Below are 17,818 nucleotides of genomic sequence, written 5' to 3'. Positions count from 1 at the left end.
GGACAGTCTCACGTAAATCCAAGAAGGTAGAACACATCTCACACCATACACAAAGTGAAAGTCACTCAGTCGTGTCTGACTCTTTGAGAGCCCATGGACTATACAATCCACGGAATTCTCCAGGCCAGAATACTGGAGTAGCCTTTCCCTTCTCTAGGGGATCTTCCAACCCAGGGACTGAACCCAGGTCTCCCGCATGGCAGGCAGATTCTTTACCAGCTGAGCCACAAAAAGAACTCAAATGGCTTACAGACAAACATATGTATGTGAAAATCACTTAGTCCTGTCTGACTTTCTGTGACCCCAAGGACTGTACCAGGGCTTCTCCGTCCATGGAATTTTCCAGGCAAAAATACTGCAGTGGGTTGCCATTTCCTTCTCCAGGGGATCTCCCCAACCCAGCGATTGAACCCAGGTCTCCTGCATTGCAGGCAGACTCTTTACCATCTGAGTCACTAGGGAGGTGACAATTTTAAGACATCATAAATCTCCTAAAAGAGAACACATGCAAAACATTCTGACACAAATCATACGGATGGTTTCTTAGGGTAGTCTCCCAAGACAACAGAAATAAAAGCAAAAATAAACAAATGGGACCTAATCAAACTTACAAGCTTCTATACAGCAAAGAAAACCAGAAACAGAACTAAAAGACAACCTATGTACTGGAAGATATTTGCAAATGATGAGACTGACAAGGGATTAATTTCCGAAATATACAAACAGGTAATCCAATTCCACTGCAAGAAAAAAACCACCCAACTGAAACATGGGCAGAATACCTAAACAGACGTGTCTCCAAAGAAAACATACAAATGGCCAATAGGCAGATGAAAAGATGCTCATCACACTGTTAAAGAAATGCAAATCAAAACTAGATTAAATCAACTATACTCCAATAAAAATTATAGACTATGAGCTTATATATACACACACACACACCAGTCACCATGGCCATGTCACACCAAAAATGTCTACAAAGGGACTTCCCTGGTGTGGTCCAGTGGTTAAGAATCTGTGCTTCCACTGCAGAGGGTGTGGACATGATCCCTGGCCAGAGAGGCTAGGACCTGCATGCTGTGTTGCACATCCAAAAAAGAAAAAGAAAAAATCCCAAAATGACACAAATGAACATACTCGTGAAACAGAAACAGACTCAAAGACATACAGAACAGACTTAGGGTTGTTAGGGATGGACAGCAGGATCGGCTGTTTGGGACTAGTAATATGCACACTATTACACGTAGAATGCATGGACAAAGTCCTACTGTACAGCACAGGGAGCTACATTCTCTATCCTGTGATAAACCAGAACAGAAAAGAACATGAAAAAGAATATATGTCAATATAAGTCACTCTGCTGTACAATAGAAATTAACACTGTACATCACCTATACTTCAGTAAGATTTAAAAACCTTTCCTTGAGAAAAAAATAGTTGCACCTCTCAAGGGTCACCTCTAGGCTTGGCATGTGAGGATACACGCAAGTGTCTTGGCTGAGTACATAGTGTTTAACAGGATTCAAGGCTCTCCCCACCCCCAAAACACTGCTTTATGAGGGGGCAGGTGCAGAATAGAATTTAGTTGAATCCAGGAATTTGCCAGAGAATCATGACAGTCAAGGTGGCAGCAACAACTGTGTTCATGGAATCACTTTAGAGCTCATGCAGGCAACAATTGTTTGGGTAATGACTTAAAGGCTTGGAAAATCACAAAGTGGCTCTGAAAGCTCTGATGAAGGATAGAGATTGATCTAACATTTCAGGAGGAATTTCCATAGGTTAGACTACTATGTACAATTATCCATGTATTTAACCACTAGAGGTAAAACCAGAATGGACCTAGAAAACTGTAAAGAACAAATGGGAGGCAATTCCTCCCACCATCTCTTCAAGATCTTTGAGAATTAACTCATTATCTTTCTTTGTCTGAAAACTCTTGAGGGAATTAATACTTCATGTAGAGGCAGGGATTTCAGCAAAAGGTAGGTAGGCTTGTTTCAGAGCCTCTCATAGAAAAGGAAAAGCTGAAAACTTTAGACCGGGTTAAACAGCAAGTTAAATACCAGGTGTGATGAGAGCAGATCTCCAAAGACCCTTTTCAGGCACACCTCTGTTCAGTCATCATTGCTAGTTGTAAATGCAACTTTAGAGCCAGACCATCTACACAGGAATTCTAGGCCTGCTACTTATCATTTTTGTGACCCTTGGACAAACTACTTTATGGTTTGGATTCCTAATAAAACAGGGTTATTACCCATCTTTCAGGGTCCTTTTAAGGACTGGCCAATATATGCAAAGTGACCAAAACACAGCCATTATACAATAAGCACTATGTGCTAGCCATTATCATGCCACCTGACATTCAACTTAGTAATACTAACTCTTGTGGTCACGGAGGAGATACAATCTGGTTGCATGAGTCATGAGGACAAAGGGAACAGGGAACGGCGCAGAGGAAGGTCTCTGAAGAAATCAAAGGCTAGCCCCACCTAGCCTCCAGAGTCTCAGGGTCACAAGACGTTTTTTTTGTCTTGATAAAAATGAAGCACAAAATGGGACATCTTTTGTTAATGTTAGCAGGGAAAGTAGAGATCCTCCTGTGACACAAACACACCAGGAAAATAAGCCAGCAAGCCAGAATAGACTGGAATCAGGAAGAACCCTGGGAGACAGCTAAGAAAGAATTCTAGGTATGACAGGAAAGATTCTGCAAAGCTACAGGATACAGTACAAAAAACACATGCTCTATGTTCTTGAGGATGAACGCCAGAGCCCTGGCACATATTGGGTGTCGCTCTACATACAACCACACACAAGGAATATCATAGTTGGGACAGGTTCTTCCTGTTCTTTGGGTGGTGAATGCAAAGTTGTGCTTCTTTAAGCTTTACAGTATCAAGCTTTGAATTTCAAGAGCAATCCCAACTAGCATCTACTGAGAAGAGTGAAGAATACCCTCTCAAGAAGACAAAGTTACCTAATGACCTCAATCCCCATCCTTCTTTCTCCCCAGTAAGGTTTTTTGCCTTTTCCCTCCTTGCCAGGAGGCAGAGATATGACCCAAGGTTGAAAAACACATAACAACCATCTCAAATGACTTAGATTTAATCATCGGAAGCAAACTAAATGGAAAGCTTACAATAGAGAAGAATTACATGTCAGTGCCTTTTGCAAACTGAGCTGGGACAGAAAGAGACTGGGGCTGCCCCTCAACCTGATCCCTTCCAAACAAAGATATCCACAGTGTCCCTGGCAGTCTGGCCCAGGGAAGGGGGAGACTCTGTTGGCTCTGTGCGTTGAGGTTGCCTTGTCCATTGCTCACTCCTGGCCAGCATCAGGAGCTCCGCCCTGCCGGCTCTGGTCGTCACCCTTCTTTTTGTGGCCTGAGACGATGTCATCAATCCGCAGCAGCAGAACTGCCGTCTAGAAGAAAAACCACAGCCCCAAAGAGGTCAGCAGACAGGAAGGACACTTGTTTTCTTTTAGACATTATCACCCAGCTCCTCCTACATAATTATCATTTTATCTGAAATCTACCCTTCAATAGTCTTGAATGTAAATTGAGTTCTCCCTAAGCAAGAGATGCTACTTGTGCTAGTTAACTTTTTTTTCCCTTTTGGCTGTGCCACACAGCTTGTTGGATCTTAGTTCCCTGAGCAGTGGCTGGACTTGGGCTCTGGGCAGTCAAAGAGCAGAGTTCTAACCACTGGTCTGCCAGGAAATTCCTTACCTTGCTCTTTATTTTTAAGACTTTTTTTTCATGTGGATCATTTTTTAAAAAGTCTTTACTGAATGTTACGATATTATTTCTGTTCTATATTTCGGTTTTCTGGCCCCAAGGCATGTGGGATCTTCGCTCCCAAACTAGACACTAAACCTGCACCCTGAAGTGGAGAGTAAAGTCTTAACCACTGGACCACCAGGAAAGTTCCCACTACCTTGCTTTTGAAGTGAGCTAAAAATAAGCAGGGGGATGGAATTCCCGGGGAGATCTTTTGAAGAAGACTCAAACAGCACAGCATATGATTTTGACTGCCTCACCTCTACTGCTGTCTTATACGTTTGCAGCTTTACAGCCAATGGTTCCCAGATGCCCAGTTCTTTCATGTCCACCAAAGTGCCTGTCTCACCATTTACACCCCAAGTCTCACAATTCTCCTGGGTATGCTTGGCCTGTAGTTGGAACAAGCATAAACAGTTAAAGGGGAAAATATTAGGAACTGACAGAGACCATTAGACAAGAACCAAATACACTGATTGATAAGGTAGGAATAAGAGAAAATGCCAATGACAGCAAATAAGGTAAAAATTAAGATACAGTTTTTAAGGGAAGAAGCTACCAGGAGAACCTGGGGGGACAGACATGAACCACCCTTAGTCCCAACACAGCTTTTCCTACCTAAGAGAACAGCGTGGAAAGGAACTCACCCGAAGGGAGGTAAGCAGACGGATGGTGCTGGCTCCACAGTTCTGGATAAGGGTGCGAGGGATGACCTCCAGGGCTTGAGCAACAGCCCGATATGGCCACTGTTCCACACCAGTCATGGCTTTGGATTTTTCTGTCAAGGCATGAGCCACAGCCATCTCAGAAGCCCCACCCCCTGGCACCAGCTGCGGGTCCAGAAGAACATTGCGGCACACTTGCATGGCATCCTGGAGGTTGCGTTCTACTTCCTTGGGAAAGCAAACAGTATAAAGCCAAAGTTCAATGACTCAGGAACAAACCGGAAGCATCAAAGGACTTCCTGATTGCCAAGTTTGGTAAACCACCAAAGAGGGCAGACTAAGAAAGGTCCTTCAAACCTTTTGGGAAGGGTAGATGCTGTAACTGTGGAAAAACACATTAACTACAATTCCTAGAAGGCCACGGGGAGGAGGTGTCACTCTGGGATATTAGGCTTTTGTCCCCTGTGCTTGAAAGACCTATACCCTACTCTGCCCTGTCTACTTGTATACTCTAGGAGGCTGCACAGCATAGTGGAAACTCTGTACTTATTAGCTATGTGCATTCCGTAAGTTATTTAACCTCATTAAAAAAAAAAGGTAATATTTATTCATTTCAACTTAAATAAGAAAACAATGGTTGCTAGGGGATGGGGAAACAAGTTTAATGGGTATAGCACCTCACTTTTTCAAAATAAAAGTTCTAAAGATCTGTTGCATAAGAATATGAATATACTTAACACTGCTGAACTAATACACTTAAAAATGGTTAAGACAATAAATGTTACATTTAAAAAAATTTTAACCACAATTTAAAATAAAAACATTTGCAGCTTCAGATGACAACTGAATAACTATAAATGGCAAACAGGAAAATTTTAGGCCCTTTGGGAAACTCTCAAGAAATGGAATGACCTACTTCAATTCAGTCACACTTCTAAGGCTGACTCACCGAGAGAATCTCTTTGCTGGCCCCTCGGAGAAGAATTGTGCAGGCCTTGGGGTCTTTGCATTCAGTGATGAATGTAAAGTACTCATCTCCAATTTTCTTGATTTCCAACAGGCCTGCCCCTGTTCCAACATCTTCTTCTCTCAGTTCCTCTGGCCTGCTGACTATCCGGGCCCCACAGGCTCTAATGATTAGATGGGGAGGAGGGGGACAGGGAGAAGACCAGATGATGTCAGATACTTTGACTCACCTTCCTGGTCCCTAGAGTCTGTGGTGGGGGATAAAGGAAGGGCAAAAGTGGATTGCTAGTAACATTTCTACCGAACTTGAGAGGTCTTGGCTGCCTGGTGAAACAGATTTCCAAATACAGAGATAAAGTTTCCTTAAACGAATATAGTTTTTTAAGTGTACATACCTAAGATAATTACTATAATGAGATACTGTTTAATTCAAAGTATATTCAGTAGACCCTAAAATTTGGACAAATGAGTTCTTATGCACGTTACATAGTGGTCATTTCTATGTTGAACTTGTCCTATATTGCCTAGTTAGATCTCAAGGCCAATAACAGGACTACACTAAAAACAAAGCAAAGGTCAAGCAAGAAGGAAGGTAAATATATGTCTGACCCCATTTTAATGAATGTAGGGCTAATTTTTTATGTCATTCTTCCCCCCCGCCTCATGGGCATGCAGAGTCAACTATATATACACATGCATGCCCCGCGCCATTTCAGAGCAAGCGTTTTAAGAATAAAATCGCGTTTTAAGTATAAAATCACATTTGGATCTATGGCATATTATGTGATGTTAGGATAGACTTAACATTAAAAAAAAAAAAAAGAAAAAAAAGATGGACCTAAGCCTAGATATCCATGCTGAAGTAGTGAATGCAATCTAAGGTTGCATTACAGTAACTGAGGATCCAATCAAGCTAATTATTCTGAGCTAGTTAAAACAGACGACTCTGAAATGGACCCCTATACCAAGGTGGTGATCACAGATGTCTAAGCATAAGCTGTTCACTTCTGGTTAGGAGCAACAGAATCTCATGCAGCAGATAATTGTTACTCTGGGGGACCTCTGAAGAGGGCAGATGGCTAATCCCAGGTTATTTCCACCTGTAAATGATTTGGCTGATTGTATCCTGTTAAGCTTTATCAGATAATGATGACTACATTATGAAGCTACAAAATAAAAACACATGGGAAGGAGCACAATTTTATTTCTACCTGACCTACTCACCTAGCAATGCGATTATTATCTGTCTTCCGGACTCTGCGGATGGCTGTGATATTTGCTCGCATGAGGTAGTGCTGAGCTAAATCTGTGGAAATAGAGATGTCAAGTTGGAAGCCAGAAATTCCGGGTTCTGAACTGCTTTTATCTTCCATGTACCCTAACCATCACCCGTCAATTATGTTCAGTATATGACAACATGGGATGAAAAAAATTACCCATCCTCTTCTACCACAACAGCAGTCTGGAAAAATGAATGGAGTCCTACCGGAGATGCCCTTCTCTGTGATGACCACATCTGGCTTCAGCTGGATAATGTCCTCACAGAGCTGCTGAATGTACTCTTCTTCCATTTGGAGGATTCGAGTGAAGTCTTCCTCTCGTGTGATTTCAATGTCAGTCTATGTGGTGAAGAAAAGTCACCATGAATTAAAAATTCTGAACTGGTGAAGCTCTTTAGCTACTACTACACTCCCTCTGGTATAGAAGGAAATGGCAACATACTCCAGTCTTGCCTGGAGAATCCCATGAACAGAAGAGCCTAACGGGCTACAGTCCACGGGATTGCAAAGAGTTGGACAAGACCGAGCAAGTCACACACACACACACACGAACACACACAATCCCACCCGACCCCTCTGTTTAGCCCTCTCATGTATCCCAGAAAGCAAGAGCTGGAATAAACCATGATCCAACACCTTTGTACACCAGTTTAGCTCCAAGAATCATCTACATCTAGCTTAAGCCCATTTAGTTATTTACTGGAAGGAAAGTCACATGCAATTAGTGGAGAGTTTGGCTAAGGTCTATAGCCACTTAGTTCAATGTTTCCTCTGACTTGTCAGCATGCAGGGTAACTCAGGGTCTTAATTCTCCCAACTTATAATGATTCTTGTTCCCAATCACCGTTTGATAAGCTTCAATTACTTTTATTCAAGTGTGATGGAGCCTTGAGTTTCCTGTCCTTTGGAAATTTTTTAGCACTTCAAAGCTCAATTAACTCCTACTCCATGTTCTACTAATGCATTAGAAAAGGTTGCATGATACTCTGAAGCCAAACAGAGCTGGGTTCAAATTCTGATTTGGCCAATACAAGGTATGTTCCTGAAGCAATTAACCTAACTTTTCTGAGCTACAGATCCCTCATCTGTAAAATGAAAGTCAGTATCATTTGCTCTTAAGGGTTGTTGTAAAGGTCACACAGCAGGCATGTACCAAGCACTTCTTACCTCCTTGGTATAGAAACAGAGTCTTACATCAACTTGACTGGACAGGGCCGACGCCCTTACCTGGCTCTCTCCTTTCTTGTACTCCAGAGAAGAATCCAGCAACACAATGCGAGGGTTCTTGATGTAGCGTCGCATTCGTGGATGGGTCACATCCTTGTTAATCATGACTCCACGTAAAACACACGAGTCTTCAATGATGCCCCCAGGTATCTGAGCAAAAGAATTACTTTAATCCACAACCAGGAGACACTTCTCAACTTCCTTTTCAGACATTCATCCTTCCCAAATAACCACCATTTCAGATTTCTAAATTTTCCACAAACCTCAAAAACAACTACAGCTTCAATCACCTTTCTTTCTTTCTAGGAAGCACATCAATCTTAGACCATGACACACAATTTGAAGGTTGGCTGAAACAGAAGTTCAGTGATTCACCAAGATTTAAAGGGGCATATATCTCTACCTCCTGAAAGAGTTCCACGAATTTTAGGTATAGGGCTCCCTCTACTGGTCACAAGTTATTAATGCTTCTTTTAAATCTTAGATGGAGAAAGCTTTATTAGTGCTATGGTATAGAGCCCTTATTTCCTGACCTAGTGTCTGATATGCACACAAATACAGACAAAAAAAAAAAAAAGGCTTTCCCTTGCCCCTGTAAACCGTGGGTAGAGAGAGCAGTGAAGCTAACAGAATTATTTCAGATACCTCTTTAGTACCTTCTTTTTCAAGATTTTTGTTTTCCAGGTAGTAAATACTCTTCTTCCTGGTTCTAATAACAAAGGTATCTTCCTCTGATTTAAACTTACTTCCTCCGCAAGCAAAGTACACACTTGAAGAGTTTACCTTTTCTACCCTTGCATATTTCTTGATGTCAATCTCTTTCCGGCCGTTCTCCTCAAACTGTACAGTTTTGACAGCATCCAGGGCAATGTTGCAAGCCAAAGAAGACCACCGACTGATTACTTTGGTAGTAATGGAGCTGTTGATGATGTTCAGCATCGTATCTCGGTTACTGGTGTCGACAGGGATACTGGAGAAAAGAAAAACGGGTAATATGGTCAGGTGGATCTTGGATATTTAAGAAATCCCTCATCTACATCTTGATGGCTATAACAGTGGGCCAACAGGCAGAAGAAGGGGAAATTTGTTTCTTCATAGGAAACTAAAGTTATCAAGAAGTAACCTTGTCCATCTTCTGCTTTTCAGAAAGCTTACAATTAACCCATCCCTGGAAGGTGTCTCAAATCCCTGAATAATCTGCTCCCTCCTCTGACAACCCTCCACATTTACTTAAGAGTTTACAGTACAATATTCTCTTTCCTGTCTACTCCAACCATATACACTCTATATAACTTTAACAACTTGAGTCAAGACACATTTCATCTTTGAAACTTCATCCCTTAACTAAAAAATCCTGAAAGTTGTAGAAGACCTTGGATACTATCTTGTCCGAATTTTCACATACTGCTGAAATCCCTGTTATTAACAGTGTAAGACACACAATAAGCAATCATTAAATAGTTGTTGAATCATGTATTTTAGAGAAAAAAGCAATAGCTTCAAAAGTTATTGCTTGACAAAAAGAAGAATGTTAATGACTCAGCTCCCAATATTCAATAAATTCTTTGTATCTCTACGTTCTTACAAAGCTTACTTCATAAAATCACCTGCAATCAAACACCTCATTCTCTAGGAGTGCTAGTTATCAAGAACTTTGTTTCTTAATAGCAGGCGGTACAATACAAAGCTTCCACACTGCGGGGTACTTGTGCATCCAACAACCCAAGAATATGAGTAGATTATAGGTTTTATAACAACTGTTTTAATAAAAAAGTTCTGCATTTTGTATCATCTTCTCATTTAACTGACATTCCCTTAAGTAGAAGTCACACATTTTTATATTCTTTTTATTATACCTTATAGCACTCAGCAAACACAGACCAACGGCAAGTTCTGTGATAACTAGACTGGATTCAAACAGCATTTTCAGTACCATCCTTTTCGTTTTAATGAATATAGCTGACTATTATCCTATACAATGCTGTGTATTACAGAGAGTACTGACTGGATTAGTTATAATCATACATGATGGTAGGATATTTTAATATTAAGTCCTCAATAATCACAGTTATCTAACTCCTTGTTTCTCCTACTACAATCTGTAACTTTGGAGTGAAACTCTAGTTCACTTACTATACATTCCCCAAGGCATAACATGGAAACTAGCAGGCTGCATGTAACCAAAGCATGTTTTGAAGAACTGAACCTAGCTCCTTTTATTTGTCTGTTCTGGATCCTTGGCCGTTTTCTAAAAACTTTTATTCCCCTTATCCTTCCCTTCATTTTGCTCCCCTCTTTCTCCTTGCAAAATAATACGAACTACTGGTGATGTGCCCGGCCTTCCTTTACCACCTAAGAACAGATCGGTCTTCAGGCCTTCCTTGGTCGACACCACCCGCTTCTGGTCCCCACCTCCAATACCTTATTTTCTTAAGGGTGCTGATCATATCGTCCAATGCCTTGCGGTAAGCACTGATCACCACTGTTGGGTGCATCTGCTGCTCTAGGAAGTGCTCAGCCACAGACAGCATCTCCCCAGCTGAAAAAAGATATATATACCATAACATCTTAAAAAGTATCTGGATTTCAAAACAACTTCATTAAAGCTTCTAAAATACCTGCTCTTTTTTTCTAAAGCAGGTCTGCCCCAAAGGTATGCCAACACTATTTCAAATTTTGTACTCTGTACAAGCCAACTCTGAAATAAAGTACTAATCAGATACATTTTAAATGACTAAAGATTGATCCTAGGGTTTACTTAATTCTGTGATCTAACTACTTATGTTATCAGTTTCTTAAACAGTAAATATTTTTCCAAAGACTCTAAAAAGAAAGAAAAATACATAAAGGAAAATCTATTTGCTTATTATTATTTCAATACCTAAGATGTAGTCAAACTGCAGGTACTGAACCCCCCCACCAAAACTCTACACCCAGAGAATACCCATTAAAATCTTACCCTTTGGAAGAGGAATTATTGGTAAAATGCCTCTTTCTTTTAAAAACTATCCTTACTTTTTAATTCTAATTAAAACACACACAAACACAGAGAAATACAAATACACACTGACATACAAAAGTTTGCTTCTAAAACACCATTAATTTTGGTCAAAAAAGGGCCTTTTACAAAATGCTTATATTATCAGGTCCACTGACACTAATTCTTTTTTTTTTGACAGTAATTCTTAAAATGTACACAAATGTGTCAAAGTTCACCTATCTACTCTCTGACATGAGCTCAAATGTTTGATTTTGATACTTTAGAATTCATAAGTGACTATTAAGTATATTAAAAGATAATCAAATATTTTAAAAGATGCTCTAATAACTTAGAAAAGACTATGCCCTGTTAAACAGCAGCCAGAATAGTATCATAGAAGTTATCTTCAGAAATGGCAATATTTTGGTGTTTTTTAAATAGCTATGTCTAAAATACCTAGACCTATGGATAGTTAACCTATTTAGTATCTTCAGAAGATTCAACTAAGATTGCTGTTGTTGGTATTCAACTTTTTCAACACCATGGACTATGGTCCATCAGGTTTCACTGTCAATGGGATTTCCCACGCAAGAATACTAGAGTGGGTTGCCACATCCTTCTCCAGGGGATCTTCCTAACCCAGGGATCCCAGCCTCCTGCGCTGGCAGGTGGATTCTCTATTCAGATCAGATCAGATCAGATCAGTTGCTCAGTCGTGTCCGACTCTTTGCGACCCCATGAATCGTAGCACGCCAGGCCTCCCTGTCCATCACCAACTCCCGGAGTTTACTGAGACTCACATCCATCAAGTCAGTGATGCTATCCAGCCATCTCATCCTCTTCTCCTCTTGCCCCCAATCCCTCCCAGCATTAGAGTCTTTTCCAATGAGTCAACTCTTCGCATGAGGTGGCCAAGGATTCTCTATTACTGAGCCAGTAAGATTACCATCAGAAAATTCTCATGTTGCTACAGATATTTTCAAAATGAATGCTATTATAAAAATTTCACAATCAACTTAAAATTTATGAAACTAAGGCAACACGCTAAGTTTTCAAATGGATGTTTTATGATCCCACAGAATGCAGAAAGATTAGGCCATTAAAACATGTATAGCTAAGACTCAGTCTTAAGTTTCTATATTTCTCTATTTTACTACTCACTAAAATCTGTAATCTCAAAATCAGTATTTACTGCACTTAAATGGTCATTCACAGACACGCAGAGATGAAAAATTTAAAGCACCCAATGCATACAATTCCCAGGCAAGACTGAATGCTCTGCCTTGTTTCAGCTCTCATCTTGTAAAAAAGTGTCCTTTATGTGGTATATTTAGTGGCAAGTTTTCCTCAAATTTGTGCATTTTCTTGGTGATTTCACTGTTGAAAGCCCTTAAGTACTATCTAGTTTTCCCACGTGCAAGAAGGCTCTGATGTGCCTTGTAAAGACAATGAACTTACTAGATAAGCTTAGTTCAGGTGTGAGTTACAATGATATTGGGCATGAGTTCAATGTTAATGAGTCAACAATGTACATTAAATACAGTATCTTTAAAACAAACCATGTTTACTTAAAAACAACATCCAGAGCTTTCCTAATGGCTCAGCGGGTAAAGCATCTCCCTGCAATGCGGGAGACCTGGGTTCAATCCCTGGGTGGGGAAGATCCCCTGGAGAAGGAAATGGCAACCCACTCCAGTATTCTTGCCTGGAAAACCCCATGGACGGAGAAGCCTGGTGGGCTACAGTCTACGGAGTCATGAACAGTTGGACACGACTGAGCAACTTCACTTTAAAACAAAACATAAAACACATATTTATGCTTGATAAAGTATGTGACCAGAGGCTCAAAGGCATCTAACCCCATATTACCTCCTGGAGTGATGGTTTACTGCTAAGTTGCTTCAGTCGTGTCCGACTCTATGCGACCCATAGACGGCAGCCCACCAGGCTCCCCCGTCCCTGAGATTCTCCAGGCAAGAACACTTGAGCGGATTGCCATTTCCTTCTCCAATGCATGAAAGTGAAGTCGCTCAGTCGTATCCGACTCCTAGCGACCCCATGGACTGCAGCCTACCAGGCTCCTCCGTCCATGGGATTTTCCAGGCAAGAGTACTGGAGTGGGGTGCCATTGCCTTCTCCGGGAGCGATGGTTTAGTACTAATTCAGTGTTTGCGGTGACTTTATAGAAAATAATTTACTGTAATGAGAATAGACTGTAATTTACTCTAACACATTTGAAAAACTTACTCTTTACCATGATGAACATTTTATGCTCAGTTGGGAGAGAATACATAGAAAATTAGCAACAAGTTCTTTAAATAGTTATAATTAATGGATTAGTAAAAATGTTCTTAAAATATGACTCAGGGGACTTCCCTGGTAGTACATTGGTTAAGACTGCACTTCCACTGCAGGGAGTGCTGGTTTGATCCCTGGTCAGGGAACTAAGAGCCCACATACTGAGCAGTGTGGCAAAAATATAAAAAAGACTGACATTATCTCTGGCAAAAATCTAATGTTTCAATCTAATTTTCCTTATCAACCTTCCATTCTCTTCTTACCAAGAATAATTACTGATGTGGTCCCATCTCCAACCTCTTCATCCTGTGTCCGGCTAATTTCAATCATCGACTTGGCTGCTGGATGCTGCACTTGAATCTGAAAAGAAAAGTACAGGGCTACCCTGGTGGTCCAGTGGTTAAAGAATCTGCCCGCCCATGCAGGGGACACGGGTTTGATCCCTGGTCCGTGAAGATCCCACACGCTGCAGGGCAACTAAGCCCGTGTGCCACAACCACTGAGCCCGCCTTCCCTAGAGCTTGTAGTTGGGAACAAGAGAAGCCACGGCAACGAGAAGCCCTCACGCTGCAATGAAGAGTAGCTCCTGCTCACCGCAGCTAGACAAAGCCCAGGTGTAGCAATGAAGACCCAGCCCAGCCACAAATAATTAGAAAAAGAAAAATGCAGAATTCATTGAATCAACACGACTCAAAGACCTCTTAACCCATTCTGCTTGGTCCTAACTCTTAAAGATTCTTGCTTCCACTTACTCCCTGTTATTGTTTGATCACAGATTTAAAGATTAAAACTGGCCTCCAAGATATCTAAGTAAACCACTTTTTCAAGTAGTTTTTGCAGTGGGGCAGAGGGAAGGAGGAGGAATGCATTAGACAACTTAACTATTAAAGTTTCTCGAGAACAGAACAGTATCTTTTAGCTAATTTATTGGGAGCACCGTTGTGGTGGTTGAATTGTGGCCTTTGAAAGAACATGCTGATGCCTCACTCCCTGGAAACTGTGAATTCAACCATATTTGGAAATACGGTCTTTGAAGATGAAATCAAGTTAAGACGAGGTTATAGGACAAATCAGGGTAGGCTCTAAATCCAACCACTGGGATGGTGGAGACACACAAGAGAATGCCATATGACAGAAAGACAGGTTATAAGCCAAAGAATGTGGTCAAGATTCTGAGGCTAGAAGAGGAAGGGTACTTCCGTAGAGCCTTCAGAGGGAGTGTGTCACTTCTGACACACTGAGTCTGGACCCCCAGCCTCCAGTTCATGAGAATAAATTTCTGTTGTTTCAAGTCACACAGTCTGTGGTAACTTCTAAGTAGCCCAAAGAAACTAACCATTATTTACATTATCTCTTTATGTATCTTTTGTAAAACGTTAGAAAACAAAACGAAAAGTCCTACCTCTCGAAGAATGGCATTGCCATCATTGGTCATCACGATGCCTCCCATGGGGTCCAAAAGCATCTAGGACCAAAGCAAAGATTATATTTAAGTGTCCCAGAAAACAGAAAGGGAAAACGTGTAGCTGAAGTTTCAGTATGAAATAAGCCTACCTTCATCATAGACTTCGGTCCCAAACATGTTCGGATGATATCTGCGATAGTCTATTGGAAAGAAAATACAAAACACGTTAAGCACAAACCAGAGGATGGTGATTGTGTGTTTTAGGGGAAGGGGCATGGGCAACTCACAGAGCCAGTGTTTGAACAAGGACACTTCTAAAGTAGGGTTTGCAACTGACTTTCAGTATAGAGTGTCATATGGCTAGATTCTGTTCTTTGTCTTTCCCCCTTTGGGAATGTTTTCTGGATATGCAAAGAAATAACTTTTCACAAGGAAAAAAAAGGGACATAGCTCTCACAGCTTCAGTTTCCCAGCAGTCCACAGATAACTGAAAGTCCACATATTTGTACTTCCTTCCATGATAGTGGCTTCCACCCCATGCTAAATTATATCCAGGGCTATTTTATTCTTTCATTCAACAGATGTTTACTGAATATACATATCCAGGATCTACAGTAAGTACTAGGAATACAAAAGGGAATTAATATAGTTCTTTTACCCAAGTAATTCAGTCTAGTATGGGAGGCAAACACAAACATGCAATATAATATGCACAATATGAGAAGACCATTAGATACATCTCAGAGAGGGAAGGCTTCTTTCTCCTTACCACCAAAAGGGAAATGTCCTGAAGGAAAGGAAATCAAATTTTCTTCCACCAAATCACAAATACAGAAATACAAATACAGGCAAACTATTATAAACAACTTAAAAAAATATGCTACCTTGGCAGCATTGATGTTTCCAGATTGAACTTTTCTTCCAGATTCACGCTTTGTGTTCTGGCCTAAAACAGATAAAAACAAAAGGCATGGGAGGGAGATTCAAAAGGGAGGGGATATACGTATACCTACGGTTGATTCATGTTGAGTTTCAACAGAAAACAACGAAATTCTGTAAAGCAATTATCCTTCAAAAAAAAAAAAAGGCGACACACCAGTATTGCTCCACTGTATATAAGCTACTCCCTAATCTTTGAAAATAAACACACACCCAGGTTTCATGAATGTATACACTGATTAAAGCTTATCGACTTGTACTCTTTAAATATCAATTATACCTCAACAAACTGTTAAAAAATAAACACATGTACTTATGGCTACTTACTTATTTACTTCAATTCCTGGTATAATAAGAACAATCCACAAAGCTTCACTTCAGAATCTTGGTCATCACTTTCCCTTTAACCAAACATTCATGTACTTACAGCAAGGATTCATAATCTGAACTGTATCGGATTCTCAAAGGGCTGGTGTCCCTAAAAAAGCATGAATCTCTCCTTTATATAACAAGGGAAAGAGTCTGGGGATTTACATTCTCACACTAGGATATGGTGAACCATACCCAGTCCCAGCATAAATTATTGACAGTGACCCCCAGTGTGCTGTGGAATGAGCACACACACTCACAAGTATTGGGGTTTGCAAGATATGGTCACTTCATGCTTGGATATACTCAGAATGCCTCAGTTACCCACTTACCATCAGTAACAGTGTACTATATACTTTAATAGGGAGCACAATCAGTTACAGCTGCTACTGCCAAGGATTAACACGGACCTCAGAAAGGTTGCACAATGCACCACTAACTCACCCTAGGGCCCTTTCAATGAGAGACAAGCCAATGGCCATAACTGAACCAATGTATTGTTTTTCTCACTCCTCTCTCCAAATTATATTTTCCTTACAATTTGTTGTAAAATTTTCGATCCCGTCCCATCAAATCTAAACACAACTCTCTGGATTTAGATCCCTATTTCAGGCATTGTTAACTAAAATCCTGCATGGATCTTTCTGATGGATTCATCAGGAAAAAATATTTTTTATTTCTGAGTTAAGCGAATGCTTGTCTTAAAATAGTTATTTTTCAGGTGTAGAGAAAATAGATAAAATCTCGGAACAGCATTCTTTACACAGAAGATGGTGAGAAAGGCAAAATGGCTAGTCAAGCATGTCAAGTGATCATGCAGGATGAGGTACAGAAGTTACACAGGATAGAAACATACCAGGGGAAGACAAGTGAAATGGGACTCATAAGTAAACAAGAAATCTGGGATGTTCCCGAAGGTAAAAAGAACTAATTAAGAAATTTGGGAAAACTCAGTTCGTAAGTGGGAAAGATTACAACGGACGAGACATTTGCAGGGATAATTACATCTAATATAATATGATCAGTGAGAGAAGCAGGGTTACATCAGGAACAGGGGTTAACAAATGAAAATTCAAGACAACAGTTATCATAAAAAAAAGTGGCCAAGGAAACTCGCTGTTTGCCAGACCCTCTTTTAAACAATTGTATCTACTTATCTCATTTAAGCCTCACAATTCTACGAGGAAATACTGTTAACCCTAATAATAAAGATGGAACTATTTCGATCTTTATTTGGCCGAAACCACACCACTATTAAAGGATGGACCAAGATTATAAAGCTAGGCCAAATTAAAAAATATTTATTCATTCAGCTACACACTGAAAATCGCTCAAGGAAGCGTGCAGGGGCAAGGGTTGGGAGTGAAGAACGGAACGCCGAGTGGGAAGCATCTTTCCGAGGTCACTGCCCGGAAAGACAGAGCCTCGCGTTCGGCGAGGGTAAGGTCAATTGGCGTTTGCGAAGACAGGGGAATGGGTTAAGGAAAGAGGGAAACGGGAGAAGGGGCTTCCAAAATGAACGACTGGAAGGCTCCGCGGCCGAACCAGGGCGCGATTGGGCTGGGGCAAGGCTGTTAAGTGCGAAAGGGGAGGGCGGCGAAGGGAGTCCCTTCCCAACCTTCCCCACAACTCACTAAGCACGAGCACCGGACGATGACCCATCATGGCGGCGCGATGCAGAGCCGGGTACCCAGAGCTGGGGGAACCGGCAGAACCTTCTGGAGAGAGAGAACCAGAGAGAAGCCCAGAAAACGCTGCCTCCTCGGGGCTCACACCTAAACCCGCTACCCTCTGAGTCACCACCAATCACTGCATGCATGTCACTGACCGGCACGAAAACACACCAATTGACATTCTTAGCCCCACCCCCTGCGTAAGAACGCAGGGCAAGTTAGATAGAGAAAG

The 17,818-nt window shown here is 41.1% G+C and overlaps 1 protein-coding gene across 1 annotated transcript; it reads right to left on the bottom strand.

Annotated features, from left to right (window-relative positions):
- Window positions 1-3,092: 3,092 nt before the first annotated feature.
- On the bottom strand, window positions 3,093-17,651 carry CCT3 (chaperonin containing TCP1 subunit 3). Its single transcript, NM_001017934.3, is given in 14 exon segments — window positions 3,093-3,426; window positions 4,045-4,176; window positions 4,432-4,677; window positions 5,399-5,579; window positions 6,640-6,721; window positions 6,902-7,034; window positions 7,923-8,072; window positions 8,706-8,892; window positions 10,344-10,461; window positions 13,464-13,560; window positions 14,603-14,665; window positions 14,755-14,805; window positions 15,490-15,551; window positions 17,548-17,651. Coding segments are annotated over 14 exon segments (1,638 nt in total). The 5' UTR covers window positions 17,579-17,651; the 3' UTR covers window positions 3,093-3,321.
- Between the last annotated feature and the right edge of the window lie 167 nt (window positions 17,652-17,818).

The sequence above is a fragment of the Bos taurus genome, chromosome 3 (genome assembly GCF_002263795.3).
Source record: "Bos taurus isolate L1 Dominette 01449 registration number 42190680 breed Hereford chromosome 3, ARS-UCD2.0, whole genome shotgun sequence".
Taxonomy (NCBI): domain Eukaryota; kingdom Metazoa; phylum Chordata; class Mammalia; order Artiodactyla; family Bovidae; genus Bos; species Bos taurus.
The sequence above is the reverse complement of the archived record's forward strand: the minus strand, read 5'-3'. Positions and strand labels throughout refer to the sequence as shown.